The sequence below is a fragment of the Maylandia zebra genome, linkage group LG2 (assembly GCF_041146795.1).
Source record: "Maylandia zebra isolate NMK-2024a linkage group LG2, Mzebra_GT3a, whole genome shotgun sequence".
NCBI lineage: Eukaryota > Metazoa > Chordata > Actinopteri > Cichliformes > Cichlidae > Maylandia > Maylandia zebra.
The window spans coordinates 5,055,217-5,073,845 of NC_135168.1; the positions used below are offsets into that span (position 1 = coordinate 5,055,217).

Here is an 18,629-nt window from a genome sequence, read left to right on the forward strand (position 1 = left end):
CAAAAAAGGTAATTAGATTACTGTTACTTTGCCGTAAGCACGCTGCGTTACTGCGTTACTAAAACCGCAGCTGTGTGCAGATGAACAATGGATAATCTATCGAGTGTGGAGAGAGTGTGAGCGTGCAGCGTTTAAAGCGTGGAAGCACTGACCTTACTTTGAGTTTGACTCTGTAAAAAGTGACAAAAACATTAGCGTCCGCTGTTCACTGCGTGGGAAGACAACATGCTCACTCACTATGTGTTAATGGGCATGCTTATTTATAACTTTGATAAAATGTCATAAAAATAATTCCATGCCAGCTCACCATTGGTGATCAGGTAGTTTCTGTTCCAGTTCCAGTCCCATAAATCATGAAGCTTGCTGCCAGAAAAGCTTCAAATCTCCTTTGAAAGCTGTTTGTGGTCTTGATTGTGGGAGCTTCAGTTGTCTGACTCCAGCTGCCACACAGTGCTCACTGATATCATTTGCAAAAACCCCAGTGTGACAATATTTATCAGTGAAGCAGAAATCAGGAAGGGACGACTTTTCTTTGAACATTTGCTAAGGCTAAGCTGTGCTTTCTACCACAGTTGGGAATTTCCTGGTTTACAACAAATTATTGTGTCAACACCGCATAAGATTTCAAACTACAGGAAAATCACTGGAGTTATAAGAGGCAGACAACGACACACACACCACATGCATGCTGTTGCTATTTATTGTGGATTAACCTGTCAAGGGCAAGAACAAAAGAATTCTGCCTCAAATACAGGAAATCATAGCTTTCCTGTATTTCCTCCATTGTTGGCATGCTGGTTAGTGCTGTTGCTCCACAGTAAGAAGGTCCTGGGCTAAATTATCCATGAATGTAAACGGCTGTGTGTTTCTATCTGATAGACTGGTGAGCTGTCCAGGGTGTACCCTGCCTGGTAACCTATCACTTCAGGGTTATTTCCCAGCCCTGCTGCAACCAGGATAGAGATAGGAGGATGGTAGTTGTTGTAGACCCATTCAATTTCAATTGAAGGATTAAAATGTTCCAGGAGCTCAACTTACTCCATCTGAACATGTTTCAATCGTGTTTTATGAACACAACATGCAGCTTTACTGAATATGAAAAGGTTGTGTTGATTTAACTCAGTTGTTTAAGTTTCTGCCAAAGCAAAACCTTTGTGTGCAACCAGTGTCCACTATTGAATCAAGTAAATCCAACATGTTTTTGTCAGTGCAAAAGGAGTTACGGTGCCTGTATTCCTGCACAATATTGTCCCGGGAGGGAGGAAAACTTTCTGGTGAAGTTTTGGTTGATTTTTGGGTTTTGCTTGACACTAGGTTGATTTTATCAGTGAGGTTTGGATTGTTTTCTTTCTCTAAGAGAGAGAAAGATGGTTTTATGCTTGGACATGTTTGCAATGGGCCCCAGTATTGGAAACAGTGGCAAAGTGTTTTTCTCCATGATTATAATGGGCTTGGGAGAAATTCACTTATATGTGACATTGATCACATGAGAAGTCCTGAGCCTAAAAGGATTGCAGCGAGTCAATCCAGTCCAAAAACAAGGAACTGTTTTCCTTTAAAATGATGACGTCATCTTGCTGGTGATGGAGGCTCGAATAGGCTGCGCGTGAGACTCCATTATCAGCAATATCTGGTATGAATGTGTGTGGATGTATGCATGTGACTGGACTGTGACGGACTGACGACTAAAAGTTTAACTGACTTGATACTGAGACAAAAACGGTGCCGACTTTAGGATTAGTGAATGTCCACAACAATTCACCCAGCCTGTAGAAGAAGGGTGGAGGTTTTGTCTTGCTTTGTTTGTGCAGGAGCAGAAGGATGACAGAGACTAAAGGGGGAGGCTGTAGCTTCACATGAGTGTGAGCTGCAGACTGAACCCTTTGGTTGCTAATGTTGAGTCACTGATGTTTGCATTAAGAAAATTGTGTTTTATTAGCTGTGTTTTAATTAAGGTATCACATTATATTGTTGGGAATGTTAAATGCTAAAGTGAAGAAAAGCTTTGATTTCACTCATGACTGAACATGTTATTATTAACCATAGCAGGCCACTGTAAAGAGTCAATTAACTGTTATAGAGGAAAAAAAGGCCAAAAACTCTGTTAATACCTATGAATAACAGGCAATGATAGACTTGTCACATTCAAAATAGAGATATGTAATAACAAACACGGGTCCGTGTCATTTAGGTTCTCCATTGAAATAGTCAATCATTTAGAAAAGTAGAATATATATATATATATATATATATATATATGTCTCAACGCTGTTTCTCAATAATATTAAAAACCTAAAAACTATTGTTGTGGAAGATAGAAGTCACTGTGACAGCCCTCTGACTGTGGAGGACGTTTGTAATCCTATTTCTGCACTTAAGGCCAACAAATCTCCCGGCACAGATGGTTTAACTGCAGAGTTTTATGAATCATTTTCTAATCTCCTGGCTCCGTTCTTACTGCAGCTTTTCATAGGAAGTGTAGAGAATAACATCCTCCCTCCTACTCTTACTCAGGGTCTCATAACACTTATTCCAAAGCCAAACAAAGACTTACTTCTTATTGATAATTGGAGACCCATCTGTCTGCTCAATGATGACTAGGGATGGGTACCGGTGTCCGGTGCCATGATGGCACCGGTTCTGACATAAACGGTAGTAACCAGACCGAAAAGCAGCGCACATTTCGGTGCTTTATTTCGGTGCTTTTTTTCCTGAGCCTTGATACACTTCTAGCCAATCATTTTACGTTTCCGAGGATAGTAGGCGGGGCCAGGTACGTACGTTCTGTTAGAGCAGAGCTACCGATTAGAAATGCCCAAGACGAAGCGGTCAAAAGTCTGGCTGTACTTCACAGCAAAATATGCAAACTCAGCAGCCTGCAACAAGTGCTTTAAGCTGATACTGTGATACTGTCAAAGAAGGTAACACCTCAAATCCGATGAAACACCTGGCGACGCATAGCGGGTTTTTTAAAGCCGAGAAATGCACCGTATTTGATGGCAGCAGCAGCCGTTCTTCTCTGTTGTTCGCGTGTAATTTACGTTGAGTAGGCTAACCACGTTATTACATTAATGCATGTAAGGTGAACTAGCAAACATCATCATAGCTACATGCGGCTGTCTTCTTGTTTGATGGCAGATACTCCCTTCACCCTGGCCAAAAAGGCTAAAATGACCAAAGAAAAAGAGGGAAACAGTTAAACATGAGAGGTTTTTGGATAAAGTTTGTATTTTTTCCATTGGTTAAGCACTGCTTCCAGCTAAGAGTGATACCATATATGCCCCATAGCTGCAGAAAAGGCTAACATTGTTATCTTTTTACACAAAACCAGCTGAACATGAGAGGTTTTTGGACCAATTTTGTGTTCTCCATTCTTTAAGCACCGGTTTGAGCACCGTTTGAGCACCGGCACCGTTTCAAAAGTACCGATTTGGCACCGGTATCGGATAAAACCTAAACGATACCCATCCCTAATGATGACTATGAGATTATGGCTTTAGTACTTGCTAACAGAATGAAAGAGTTCTTGGACACAATTATGGATGAGACACAATCAGGCTTTATGAGAAACAGACACCTTTCTAAGAACATGAGACTGGTTTTAGATCTACTTGATTACTCTGATTTGGTATCTGACTATAGCTTCATTCTCTTCCTGGATTTTTAAAAGGCTTTTGATACAATTGAACATCAATTTATTTTCCACTCTTTGGAAAAATTTGGCATTTTTCTGTAAAGCTATCAAAACCTTGTACACGAATGGCAATAGCTCAATTAAAATGATTAAGACTCCACCCCGAGATTTGACCTGTTATACAAGGAATCAGCACAGCTGATAAGGAGCTCATCATCAGCCAGCTAGCTGATGACACCACACTCTTCTTGAAGAATGCAAATCAAATCCGTCCAGCCCTTAGTGTTATTAGTGATTTCTCTGAGGCATCTGCTTTATGTCGAAATCTAAAAAAATGTGAATTACTAGCAATTAAAGGCTGCACTGCAAATGCTCTCTGTAACATTTCTGTTAAACAAGAAGTCACATATCCAGGACTGTTAATATCCAAAGACCAAAAGTCAAGATGCTCGTCAAACTTGTCAAACAGTGTTGGGGAATTCTCAATGGTGCTTGGTGCCATACCCTCAGGGACTTTAATGTTATATAAAAACACTGACAGCTCAATATCTGCCTCAGTCACTCTCCCTGATCCAGCTGAGTCAGCAGTGGGAAAAATCTGCTTTTCACAGGAACTTGGTAACAGCAATAAGAGAATACGTAGTTTATTATGGCGGGGAGTCTCTGGCTGGCTGCAGCGGCATCTAATAACCAACTCGCAAAACAAAATAAAAACAACACAACAAACAGATATTATGATACAGACTTATAATCTGCACCAATGTTTTTTCTAAATTATATAAAGTGAGCGCGAGAGCCCTCGGTGCGCCTGCGCGCTGCTGAAGTCAAAGTAAACTTTATTGTCAAAGGAGCTTGCATAGAAAAGCGTCTGGACTTCTTTAAGTTACTTGAAGACGTTTCACCTCTCATCCGAGAAGCTTCTTCTTTTGTCCCTCTGTGGGGGGTCACTCCCACTAGGTTTATATCTGGGACTCTCCACCATTTGACCTTAGAACTGAAGAAGCTTCTCGGATGAGAGGTGAAACGTCTTCACGTAACTTAAAGAAGTCCAGACGCTTTTCTATGCAAGCTCCTTTGACTACGATGACCTGGATGACTGAGAACCTTCACAGACATAAACTTTATTGTCATCTCCGCTACAGACAGTCCAGCATATCCGGTTGTTCAGTCTGACGTCACTAGCCGTGTCTGGGCCTAAACTCCGCTGCAGGTCCATATATCAAACGATCACTATGGCATTACTGAGAGTTGAAAAACTGTCTAAAGTCTTTCATCTTTAATAAAATGAGCAGCGTTCTGCTCTACCAGGTGTAACAATTGAGTTTAACATTCCAGGCATCCATGAAAACGGAATTTATGACATTTAACGGAGTTAGAAGTTAGCAGGAAGTTAGCTCGCTAGCTTCTATCTAAATACAATATAGCATGTCCTGACTGCGGGGTTTTGGAAACAAATTCAAACGTACAGCTCTGCTATCACTTCCAGCATAAATGAAGACAGAAAACTAAACAGCAGTGGCGTTTGTAGGGTTACTGAAGTTGGGCTAGCTGGTATATAATGATGTGCTACGTGACCGTTAGCAACACAGCTATGTTAGCATAATATAAACAAGCTAACTTTTTTTCCACTCGATAAAAGTTAACGTGAGTGTTCTCGGTGGTCAGGAACAAATGTAATCGCATGGCAGGATGCTGTAAAAGGACCAAACTTCAGCCAGGAGAACAACTGAGATAATCTATCCACAATACGAGGTTAGTCATTCATATACTGCTGCATGGGCTGGGCTGTAGTTACATCCTAAGGTTTTAAAAACTGAGCTTAAATAAATGATTAGCGGTAATAAAAGCCGAGGGAGGTCAATAGTGATCGCTGACTGTTTTAGGAGCGTTTTGAGATCAAATAGAAGAAAATACATAACATTAAACATGTTAACAACACAAAGCTATATTAAACGCAGACTACTTTAGGCCCGGAAGTAGGATTCGTCTTGTCATCACTGAACAACCGGATAGAGAGACGAGACGACGAGGCTGCAGTTACAGCGGTGCAAGTAAACAAACAATAAATATAAGAAGAGTAAGAAAATAAATCTACACTTTAGGACTCGGGGTAAAGGATCAATAACAATTTAAATTTATAATTTACAGTTTGATGATTTAAAGTCTCACGCAACCCGTCAAAAGGGGCGGGGCCGGCTGCTTCCAAGTAGAGCACATTTCATTTATAATGATGTAAATCCAAGCCCATCATGGATTCACGATCTGAATCCTGGGTTGTGTGAAATCCCAGAAATCAACCTTAGACAAAGTGAATCTGTGAACTAAGGTGTAGGTCTGTTAGGTTAATTGTGCTGATCCTCGGGTTGGGGGATTTGTGTTTGTACTGGAGCGCAAAATTCAAACCAATGGAAGATGGACAACAAAAGTTCAAAGCCATCAGGTGCTCAGTTTATGTATTTATTTTTGGCCTACATCAATAAGAAATGCCAAATTATATACACAAAGTTACAGGAATCACCACTCCTGTTATTCAGTCTTTTCTCTGCAAATGAACATTTTCAGCCAATATAGGTAATACATCAACATGGCTGCCGTGGCTAAGTTAGGAATATTTATAATGTCATTTCCAAAACTTGCATGTGATCTGCAATTTGTAGCAGATCTACTAACTGTCACAGAGCAGCTGGAGCAGTCTCAAATGCAGGTCAGTCCACTGCTGCCCCCTGTGGCCAAGTGCCATAGCTACTGCTGGATGAACTCCTGACACATGTGCACCTGTTTCTATGAACACATTGAGTCTGAGTGGCTGCACTTACACTGGTGCATTCAAACATATTGAAAGATGCCAGCAATGTGGATTGTCAAGACTCAAACCAATCCACATTGCTGGCGTTGCATCTTTCAATGCCAGCAATGGCAGGTATCAGTGCTCAAACCTTTTGTGTTTGTTTCCAACAAGTTGCCCACCTCGGGAAACAAAAATGTGTTCTTTTACTTGTCAGATGAACATATGAGACACTTTGACTCTTCAGTGCAGTGTGGAGCCTAACAAAGATCTGTTTTGTGTCCCAGCTGATCAGCAGGAGGAGGAGAGTCTGACGGAGCAGCAGAGGAACATTTTCAGCTACTTGGACTCAGCTCAGCCACTACAGAGGAAACAATGAGCTCAACACAGAAGGTGACAGACAGAGCAGGACCATATGACCAAAGATATTTATCACCATATACATTTGAACATTTGCCATAACGATGTAGCTGACGATAGAATTGACACCAGACAAAATACTTTACAGCTGCACAACTTTATTAAAAACCCATCAATGTATTTTCACTGAAACAAGCAGCTGTTGTTTATGTGCATTAAAGTTATATAAAAATGTAACAGTGCAAATGCAAATTCCTCGCTGACAGTTTAACCAAAAGGCGTTTCCAGTGGAAACTGGCCGACACATCCTGAGCATAACCATGTATAATATCCACTAAACTTCAGAAGAGGTTATACAGTCGTGGCCAAAAGGTTTGAGAATTGCATAAATATTGGAACCTGGAGAAGTTGCTGCTTAAGTTTTTATAATAGCATTTTGCCTGCACTCCAGAATGTTATGAGGAGTGATCAGATGAACTGCATCGTCCTTCTTTGCCATGAAAACGAACTTAATCCCCAAAAAGCCTTACCGCTGCATTTCATTGCTGTCATCAAAGGACCTGCTGAGACCATTTCAGTGATCGTCTTCTTAACTCAGGTGAGAATGTTGGCGAGCACGAGGCTGGAGATCATCATGGCTGTATCCCGATTCAGGTTCTGCAGCTTTAAAGTCCTCAAGGGCCGCGTACTCAAAGACCGCTAAGGCCGAAGTGCGAGGCTCGTAGGCTCGTGAAATGGGACGTCTAGCCTCCGTCGCGCTGCCCAGGTTGCCTAGCAACCATGATACTAACAGCTGGAAACGTTTCATACAGCTTTGTTTGACAGAAATGAAGGAGAACATATTTAGTTCATTTGTTTCTACATGAGCTCTGTGTGATTTGATGAGTATCTGAGGCTGAGACCACAGGACTGTGAAACATGATTGTTGGGCTTCATTTCTGTGCTGAACAGTCGTTTAAGATTAGCTGTAAATAACAATTAGCTGATGTTCATGAGACTAAAGTCAGTGTAAATATGATATGGCCAATATTATAGTTATCATATTAATCACTTCACTCACAGACAAGTATCTGTGACAGTGTGTATACAGATGTATCATATCTATGTATCATGTCTCAGTTATGTGTGCCTTTACTGTATTTAACACACACATAAGGCGCACTGGATCATAGGGCGCATACAAGTACCGTATGCGTATTTAAAAATAAAGCAGGAGCAAACCTGAGTTCGGTACCTTACTCACATTTTTATTACCAGTAATCGTCATCATCAACAACACACAAGCATACAAGTGTGCGTATTTAAAAATAAAGCAGGAGCAAAACAAAGTTTGGTACTCACATTTTTATCATCAATCAAACCCATCGAAGTCCTCATCCTCTGTGTCTGAATTGAACAGCTGCGCTAAATCTCCATCACACATGCCAGGTTCACTTTCTTCACTGTCAGTCACTTTCCGTGCCGTGCGGCTCCTCGGAAACGATGCCGGCTTTTGCGAAAGCTCGAACAACAGAGCCAGCAGCCATGTTAGCCCAAGCATCTACAATCCATTGGCAAATTGTGGCGTAACTCGCCCGGCGCTGCCTTCCACTCTTGGTGAAACTGTGGTCTCCATCGGTCATCCATCGCTCCCAGGCCGCTCGCAGCCTTACTTTGAACGGGCGGTTCACACCGATGTCCAGCGGTTGGAGTTCCTTTGTCAGGCCTCCCGGAATGACAGCAAGCTCACAGTTCATTTGTTTCACTAGTTTTTTCACATCGGCTGTGAGATGGGCACGCATAGAGTCACAGATCAACAGCGATGGTGATGCGTGGAAAAAAACCACCTGGTCTCCTTACATACACCTCCCTCAGCCACTCTTTCATCATTTCCTCATCCATCCAGCCCTTTTCATTTGCCTTAATGATGATTCCTGCTGGAAACTTCTCTTTAGGCAAAGTCTTTCGCTTAAAAATCACCATAGGCGGCAGTTTCTGTCCATTAGCATGGCAGCCAAGCACAACAGTAAAAGAAGACTTTTCATACCCCGTTGTGCGTATCGCTACCGTGCTGGTCCCCTTCTTCTCCACAGTGTGACTCACCGGGATGTCAAAAGTGAGCTGCTTTTAGCCGAATGGTGACCGTCGAAACGCTTCTCCCGCTCGTTCTTTGCTCGATGATCCACCGCTCGAGTCTTTCCTCCAACTCGGGCCTCCTCGCCTTATGTCCGCGGAAACTCAGCTGCGTTTTCTTGACCTGCCGGAGCTTGTTTTCTAGCTTCCTCCATTTGCAAACCATCGATTTGTTAATCTTAAATTCTCTCGCCGCTGCTCGATTTCCATGTTCCTCCGCGTAGCTGATGGCCTTCAGTTTAAACTGTGCTTCGCAAGCGTGTCTCTTTGGCATTTTCAGGGTTGTTAAAACAACGATGTTCTGCATAATGCACATACCTGTTCTTTTATACAGGTATAAAAGAACAGGTATAGGGCGCACTGCGCTATAGTAGGGCGCACTGCGCTATAGGGCGCGCCGTACTTTTTGAAGAAAATCTAAGACTTTTGGCCTTATGGTCGTGAAAATACGGTATGTGTAAAAAGCAAACGTAGGAGCTGTGATAACTGTCTTCTTTTTTTTTTTTTTTTTTTGTCCCGTTTGGATCTATAGCCATCAGAATTGTTGTCTTGAGGCCAAGAAAGATGCCAAGCGGATTTATTTTACCAAGTGGATCATCATTGAATTAAGATGGCGCCGGTGAGGTCGGCTGCCGTCACGACTGCTCCGACCACTTTTTCTTTGTCTTTGTTTTTTTAAGTTAGTTTTCAGTGTTTCTAAATCGGCAAAATCATCACCATTGGGTACATTAGGTATGACAGTGACACTCTTGTTTCTATTGGTTTACAATGTACTCACAATTCGAAGTTTTTAACTCCGGATCCGAGCTGGCCGAGTGAGATCTCGAGGGAGAACAAAGGGAAGCGGCGGCGGCCTAGAGGGAAGCGAGCCGGCGTCAGGAACAGGCTGAGAGCTCGTGCACACCGCACACCTCTGCCTAGCATCCTGCTCGCCAACGTCCAGTCACTGGAGAACAAGCTTGACGACCTCAGGGCCAGGATAAAGTTCCAGAGAGACATTCGGGACTGCAATCTCCTCTGCTTCACCGAGACATGGCTGAACCCAGAGGTGCCGGACCACGCCATCCAGCCGGCCGAGTTCTTCTCGGTTCACTGCATGGACAGGACACGGGACTCGGGGAAGTCAAGGGGAGGCGGCGTGTGTTTAATGGTGAACAACAACTGGTGCAACAGTGCGAACGTTGTTCCTCTCACACGCTCCTGCACACCAAATCTGGAACTACTGTCCATCATGTGTCGTCCTTTTTATCTACCTCGGGAATTTACATCGGTCATCGTAAGTGCCGTTTATATTCCACCACAAGCGGACACGGTCACCGCCTTATGCGAGCTGCATGAGGCACTCACACAGCACCAGACACAACACCGGGACGCTGCGCTTATTGTGACGGGGGACTTTAATAGCGCCAACCTCAAACGCGCAGCGCCGAACTTTTATCAACACATCACCTGCCCCACCAGGGGTGAAAGGACACTGGACCACTGCTACACTACGGTCAAGGACGGCTACAAGGCACAATCCCGCCCCCCGTTTGGCAAATCTGATCACGCCGCCATCTTCCTCATGCCAAAATACAAACAAAGGCTGAAACAGGAAGTTCCGGTTCAGAGGAAGGTCGCGCGCTGGACGGATCAATCGGTGGCCGCGTTACAGGACGCACTCGATGACGCAGACTGGGGCATGTTCAGAAACAACTCCGACGATGACGTCAACGTGTTTACGGAAGCGGTTGTGGGATTCATCGGGAAACTAGCGGATGATACCGTGGAGACAAAGACTATCACAACGTTTCCCAACCAGAAGCCGTGGGTGGATAAAACCATCCGCGACGCTCTGAGATCCCGCACCGCTGCCTACAACACGGGACTCATGACGGGGGACATGGACCCGTACAAAGCCGCGTCATATAACGTGCGGAGGGCGGTGAAAGAGGCGAAGCAGCGCTACGGGAGGAAACTAGAGTCACAACTCCAACAGAGTGACTCTAGGAGCCTGTGGCGGGGACTAAGGACAATAACGGACTATAAAGCACCAACAACCGGTATGACGAACGCGGCCGTGACTCTGGCAGACGAGCTGAACACTTTCTATGCTCGCTTCGAGGCTGCAGCTAAGGTCTCCAACAATGCTTGTGTTAGCGGCGCTAACGGCTGCAGACAGGAAGATACTGCCAGCACCGGAAACGTGCTCGTCATCTCCGAGCATGAAGTAAGGAGAGCCTTCAAGAGAGTGAACACCAGGAAAGCAGCAGGACCAGACGGCATCCCAGGTCGTATCCTCAGAGACTGCGCATACCAGCTAGCTCCTGTGTTCACTGAGATATTCAACATCTCTTTATCTCAGTCGGTGATCCCCACATGCTTCAAAGAGTCCATCATTGTTCCTGTCCCGAAGAAACCCCACCCTGCTTCTCTCAATGACTATCGCCCTGTAGCCCTCACCTCAGTAGTGATGAAGTGCTTTGAACGCCTGGTCAGAGACTTCATCATTTCTTCACTACCAGACACACTGGACCCACTACAGTTCGCTTACCGTCCAAATCGTTCCACAGACGATGCCATCTCTCATCTCCTCCACACATCACTCACTCACTTGGACACTAGAAGGGGGAATTATGTTAAAATGCTCTTCATAGACTACAGCTCTGCATTTAACACCATAATTCCCTCCACACTCACCACCAAGCTGGAGCATCTGGGACTCAGCTCATCTATGTGTCAGTGGATCTCCAACTTCCTAACTGGCAGACCACAGGCAGTAAGGATGGGCGGACATGTCTCAGCCTCCACCACTCTCAGCACTGGAGCCCCCCAGGGGTGTGTTCTGAGCCCCCTGCTGTACTCTTTGTACACATATGACTGTGTGGCCACTACCAGCTCCACCACCATCATCAAGTTTGCTGACGACACCGTCGTGGTGGGCCTGATCTCTGATAACAACGAAACGGCCTACCTGAAGGAGATTAGGAATCTGGAGAACTGGTGCCAGAGGAACAACCTCCTTCTAAACGTCAGTAAGACAAAGGAGCTGATAGTGGACTTCAGCACTAAGCAGGAGAGGAACTACCAGACCCCCGTCATCAACGAGTGCCCAGTGGAGAGAGTGGACAGCTTCAAATACCTCGGAGTTCACATCACGCAGGACCTGTCATGGTCCTGTCACATCAACACCGTGGTGAAAAAGGCCCGACAGCGTCTCTACCACCTCAGATGCTTGAGAGACTTCCAACTGCCCTCCAAGGTGCTCAGGAACTTTTACTCGTGCACCATAGAGAGCATCCTGGCGGGAAACATCTTAACCTGGTTCGGGAACAGCACCATGCAGGACAGACGAGCTCTACAGAGGGTTGTGCGGTCAGCTGAGCGCACCATCCGCTCCGAGCTCCCTGACCTGCACTCAATCTACAGCAGGCGGTGCTGGACCAAGGCCAGGAAGATCGTGAAGGACCTCAGCCATCCCAACAACAGACTGTTCTCTCTGTTGAGGTCAGGAAAGCGATTCCGCTCCCTGAAGACCAACACAGAGAGACTGAGGAGGAGCTTCTTCCCGCAGGCGATACGGTTTCTCAATCACACCACCACACAGTACTGACCCACACATACAGTTCTTACACACACTGGACATTCTGGACATTGGTTTTGCACAACACTGGTCACTATATTCTTCATTTCCGGTTAATACTTGTACAGCTGCTGTTATTGTGTATATATTTATTTATATTTAGATTTCTTCATACATTCTTATATAGTTCTATATTGTGTATTGTGTATTTTGTTGTACAGTTATTTTATTTTCAACTTTAATTTATATATTTTATCTTATTCTTCCCAGTTAAATTTACCCTTCATTCTAATTTGTGTTGTACAGTTATTTCATTTTTAACCTTAATTTATATTTTATTCCTTCCTAGTTAAATTTACCCTTTTTAATTTTTCATATTTATTTCCTATCTTATTCATAGCCTTTTCCTTTTTTGTTTTCTTTAGGTCACGAGCAGTTGTCCAAGCATTTCACTACATATCGTACTGTGTATGACTGTGTACGTGACAAATAAAATTTGAATTTGAATTTCATGGCCTTGCCATATTGGTCCATTTGATTGATCTTTATTATAATTATGAATTTATTTTATTTTCAGTTGCAAACGGGACAGACATAACTGTGGGATAGGACAGGGGGAAAGAATGAAAGAAAGAGGGGGAGAGAAAGAAAGAAAACCAAAGGGGAGAAGAGACGGTGAGAAGGGGGGGAAGAGAGAAAAAAAACAAACAAAAAACAAACAAAAAAAACTCCTGGGTCACCTGTATGGAGAAAAAAAAAACAGAGGAGACAGCAAACAACAAAGAGCAACATAATAATAGAAAAAAAAAAGCACCATCACAATAAACTAGCTAGCAGTAGATATCAGTAGATACTAAATAATAAACGATATTGTGCAACACTCAAGATAGACAGCGCACAGTGTGCTTTGAGGCAGCAGCCAAGAAAGCTGTAGTCCGCGTCTGTGAATACCTGTGTGGATCAGCATGCTTGCATTCCAAAGGTTTCTCCATGTAATGATCTGCTAGGGAGTGTGGGGAGCCACAGCCCTGTCCTTTATGGTATCAAGCAGGTATGGAGGAGATCAAAACTCCAGACATCCAGAGGCCCCCAGAACACAAGAGACCAAGGAAGACCCACAGAGGGGCAGCCGCGCCACTGTCCCAGTAAGAGCTGAGGAGAGTCCCAGATGAGGGCTCACTCAGCAGCCGCGGAGCAGAAGCCAGGGGGAGTTGCAGTGACGCGCCCGTGAGCTCCGCCGGCAGCCAGCTGTGCCTGAGTGACTGAGCCCCAGGCCGAGAGGCCGGGGGCACCCCACCTCTGAAATGGCCCGAGCGAGCCCCAATAAGCGGCCGCCAAGGAGTGAGCCGGTGTGTACCCGGACGCCCACCCCCAGATACAAAGAACCACCAACACACCGACACCCGAGGGAGTCTGCCACCGGCAGGGGAAGTGGGGTGATAACTGTGGTGTGATAACTGTGTCTGATAGAATGAAGAGTAGACTGATATATGAAATATTCCTTTATTGGGTGAGAAAATCAGACCATGTCATAACTGCTGTAAGTCACACAGAATAGATATCAGAGCCTTAAACAGGCTGACGTCTGCTAAATGGGTCAAACTGGGCAGAAAGTCTACAACCACATAACATCCTTATAGAATATGATGTAACACTATAGATCAACTTAGCTCAGAATATATAAAGCATATAAACAGTTACAGCAATATGATGCAACAAACACAGCAGCTACTGATCCAAAACACTCAAAGCTTCATAGAACTGAAACCAACATTTATTTTTAGCTCCATCCTGCTGCTGATACAGACTTTAGGTTTCTGAACATTAAACTTGTTGCTGTCTTTCATAGTGTGTAACTTGAAGGCCCTGAGTACTTTCTCCCACACTGGAAACACTGGGATGATCACATTATTTGAACATTACCTAATAAGACTGATTCAGCACAGACAGTTGTGTTAAACTTTCCTAGCAGTCCTTCACAAACAGGGAACAGTCTGTCTATTCCCTCCATCTGTCAGCAGCTGCTGGCTCTTCCTCCTCCTCTTCCTCACACACTGCTGAGTTTGTCCTGGTGGATCATCAGGGGTGCAAAGCCTCACAGATGATGTGCAGCAGTGGCTCCCTCAGTCTGTCCTCACTCTGGACACTTGCAGTCGTCACACATGGAAATCAAATGTGTGATAAGCTGCAGGATTCAAACACAAGTGTAACTTATAAACACATGTTCATACTTTTATTCCACAATCAGAGAGAAAGAAACAGAGAGAGAGTGCAGGACAGACAGACAGGTGACAGTCTCAGGTGTACACACTGCTACACAACAGCACCAGAGAAGCAGGATTTAGTGTTTGTGTTATTACGAGTGTAAACAAGAAGAGTTCCAGATGGTGCAGTGGACACATGTGTGACTGCTGTGATTAAAGCATCTTTCTTTCAGCTTAACGAGTGAACCGTCAGCTCGTTCAAACACACGTTAAAGTGCGTTTGGCTCGACACCACCGAACAGAGGCAGCAATATAACACAGCTAACATTAACAGTGCAGTGAATCCTGCTTGTGCCGTGATGTTCAGGACTGCAAACCGAGCAGCATCACTGACTTTCAGCTTGTTGTGTTTGTGGATATATGACTGACTTTAATTATCCACAAAATCATCACATTCTCTGTTAGATGAAGGTCGACTATTGAACGGCGTATATTTTAAAAGCTTTAAAACCAAGTTAACGCTGAAAGTACAAACATCACTAATGTCACATAACTCTGCCGACAAGGCATAGCTATGGCTATGAAATGCTCTTTGTGTATCACTTCTTCATTATGAAAGATGTCATTAATGCACTAGTAATGTCTCATCTGGAGTATTGTTCAATCATTTGGTCAGCAGCTAATAAGACAGATCTTAACAGACTTCAGTTAGTCCAGAATAAGGCGTCCAGATTAGTGTGAAGATGTTCATACTATACTAATATTGATAAAATGCATAATAACCTTTCTTGGCTTCCTGTACAGGCTAAAATATTCTCTGGCTTACTTGTAGTTCTAAAGAAAGCAATTCTGTTAAACACACCACATTTATTCTGCTCAGCTGCAGTATCCAGATGAAATACATCATCATATTACACAGTTTTCAACAAACTGCAACTTAGTAAATGCTCGAGTTAAAAGTAACGTTTTGTAAAACTGTTACATTTAGAGCAACTTTTAAGTGGAATAAGTTGCCTTAAAAAATTAGAGAATTATTCAAAACTTCAATGAACACTTAAAAGCCGATTTACAGAGCTTTTAGTTGTTGTAAATATTGTAAGACATGATTTGTTTTTGAAATTTGTGTAATGTGCCTCAATGTTATTGATATTATTATTATTATTATTGATTGCTTATATTTGAACAATTGTGAAACCTCACTGTGGATGTAAGAGTGAAATTATGTGGATATCTTGAATCCACTTTATTGTGTAATATTTTATGTGAGTATTTGACGGAAGACGAGCAACATCTGTTGTGGAAGCTAACGGGGTTCCTTTAGAATAAACAAACATAGGATTTATTATCACTGAATAATTCTGTATAAATCTATACAAATTATAGAAATATGTAATAGGAAACAACAAAATAATCTAAATTATAAAATAGTGTGTGTGTGTGTGTGTGTGTGTGTGTGTGTGTGTGTGTGTGTGTGTGTGTGTGTGTGTACAATCAGGAGGGATGGGCATGATTTTAGTGTTTGAACAGTCATGAATTATCTTTAACAGCAGGTTGGATGTAATGTGTTAGAACTACCAGCAGGTGGGGATAAGAGACCTTTAAGGTGTTTGGTGCCACGCTCCACCTTCAGGTTTAAAACTAGTGTTAATGGAGTTTGAAGGTTGAGTTTGTTCCACGACTGCATTTCACTCACTGCCTCTGTTTGTATCTCTGTCACTGCAGGACCAACATGGAGCCAGAAGTCAGCGCTCTCAGGAGGCCGACAAACCTCACAGAAGAAAGGGAGAGAAAAAACACACCTGTGACGAGTGTGGGAAGGGTTTTACTGTGAGGGCTTCACTAAAACGGCATCAGGTCATCCACACTGGTGAGAGACCGTTCAGCTGTGACTTGTGTGGGAAGGGTTTTACTGTGAGGGCTTCACTAAAACAGCATCAGGTCATCCACAGAGGAGTTAAAGCGTACAGCTGTGATCAGTGTGGCAGAGCTTTTACTCAAAGTAGCAGCTTACAGAGGCATCTAGTTACCCACTCTGGAATTAAGGCATACAGCTGTGATCAGTGTGGCAGAGCTTTTACTCGCAGTAGCAGCTTACAGAGGCATCTAGTTACCCACTCTGGAATTAAGGCATACAGCTGTGACATCTGTGGAAAAACTTTCAGCCAGAGAGGGTACCGAAATACACACCTACGCATTCACACCAGACATGATGTGTACTGCTGTGAACAGTGTGGCAAAGAGTTTACAACAGACGCACACTTACAACAGCACATGTTTACCCACACTGAGGAGAGACCTTATCAATGTGACCTGTGTGAGAAGACTTTTAAAGCTCCACATCACCTGAGACAACACCAACAGATCCACACCAGAAAGAGACTCTACAAGTGCAGCTACTGTGAGGTATGTATTTATATTGTTATCTTGTCATTTTAGCCTGACTGTTTGGAACAACTCTGCTCATTAAACTGTGTTAGCATGTTAGCAATTCTACTGCATGGAAAAGCAGCTCTGAGTGATTATTCAGATTTTCCTTTCAGTTATGATTTTAGTATTACTGTAGTATTATGGTGGTAGTATTGTAGTTATTGCAGCCCAGTAAACTGAGTGTGTTAACTGAAACAGTCAAATGTAGTTGGACGTCTGCAGAGATGCTCTTTATTTCAGGCGACGTTCAGGATACAAATGTTGAAGGACTGACTTACACTGTCTTTGTGTCTTTGTTTAGAAGCAGAGCGACACAGATGGATCCAGTTCTCAACCCTGTCATCACTGTGGTGGTGGGAAAGACTTTCATTGTGACCTCTGTGGAAAAACTTTCAGTTGGCAAAAGACCCTAAAAGTACATCAACGTAGACACACTGGAGACAAACTGAAATACTGCAAAGAATGTGGGAGAAGCTTCACCACAACAAGAGATTTAAAACGACATGAACTGATTCACAGTGGGGTTAAAAAGCACCTCTGTGATCAGTGTGGGTCATCCTTCACCACTGAAGGTCAGCTTAAATCACACAAAGGAGTCCACACAGGAGAGAAACCACACAAGTGCAGACACTGTGAGAGAAGCTTCTCACAGTCAGGTAATCGTAACAGTCATGAACGTGCACACATGGAAGGAAACTACAGCTGTGACCAGTGTGACAAGAGCTTCAGGAATCTCAGTTCATACTCTGCACACAAACGATCCCACGTTACTAATAAACTGTTTCACTGTTACCAATGTGCCCAAACATTCACCTCATTGTCTGCTCTGTGCAAACATCAGCGCGATCACTCAGGGCTGAAATCACTCCCATCACTGGATCACAGTGAATCTGAAGACACAGAAAGATCCTCTGGTTTCTGTGTCAGACTCAAAAAGCTTGAGATCAGGCTCCACAGAGTTCAGATAGAATCATTTAAACTTGTGTTGAACTGAACTGGTTGCTGGGATGAACTTCTACATAATACAGATCTACATGGGATCTTCTTTTCTGTTTTTTACTGAGTCAGTTTTGTCCTTTTTTCTCTGTCCTGGTTTTGCTCGTCTGTAAATGATTGAAACTCAGTCAAATAGTTCATTGTTCTCCAGCAAAACGTTTTGGAAACTCATGTTTAACCTTTAAAACTCTGACATGTTTTAGCACACAAGGCTTCATCGGGGAGTTCACTCATGATTGGACCATGAGAACAAAGGTTTTTAGTTCTTTCAAAGAGAGTCTTGGAGATGTTTGATGTTTCTGTTTTTCTGAAACCACCTGAAAGAAAAACTATTTTTCTTGCTTTATGTAGTGTGGAAGTTTTTAATGTTTCTTCATCTGTGATGTTCTTGAATGTGTTCACGTGAAGATGGTACAAATAAACTGTCCTTTCAGCTTTAGCTCCTAATTTATTCATTATTTATGGATGTAGCACAGCAGCCGTCTCTTGATTAACACATGGAGGGCTCGGGATCTGATGGTGTCGTCTCCCTAATTTGCCCACTCAGTA

The 18,629-nt window shown here is 43.4% G+C and overlaps 1 protein-coding gene across 1 annotated transcript; it reads left to right on the forward strand.

The window, feature by feature from the left end:
- Positions 1–6,712: 6,712 nt before the first annotated feature.
- Positions 6,713–18,394, forward strand: LOC143413378 (uncharacterized). The gene is made up of 4 exons (XM_076876300.1): positions 6,713–6,812; positions 9,424–13,802; positions 16,380–17,060; positions 17,386–18,394. Exon 2 carries the CDS (start codon positions 9,988–9,990, stop codon positions 12,481–12,483), a length of 2,496 nt encoding a protein of 831 aa, XP_076732415.1. The 5' UTR covers positions 6,713–6,812; positions 9,424–9,987; the 3' UTR covers positions 12,484–13,802; positions 16,380–17,060; positions 17,386–18,394.
- The last annotated feature ends 235 nt before the right edge of the window (positions 18,395–18,629 follow it).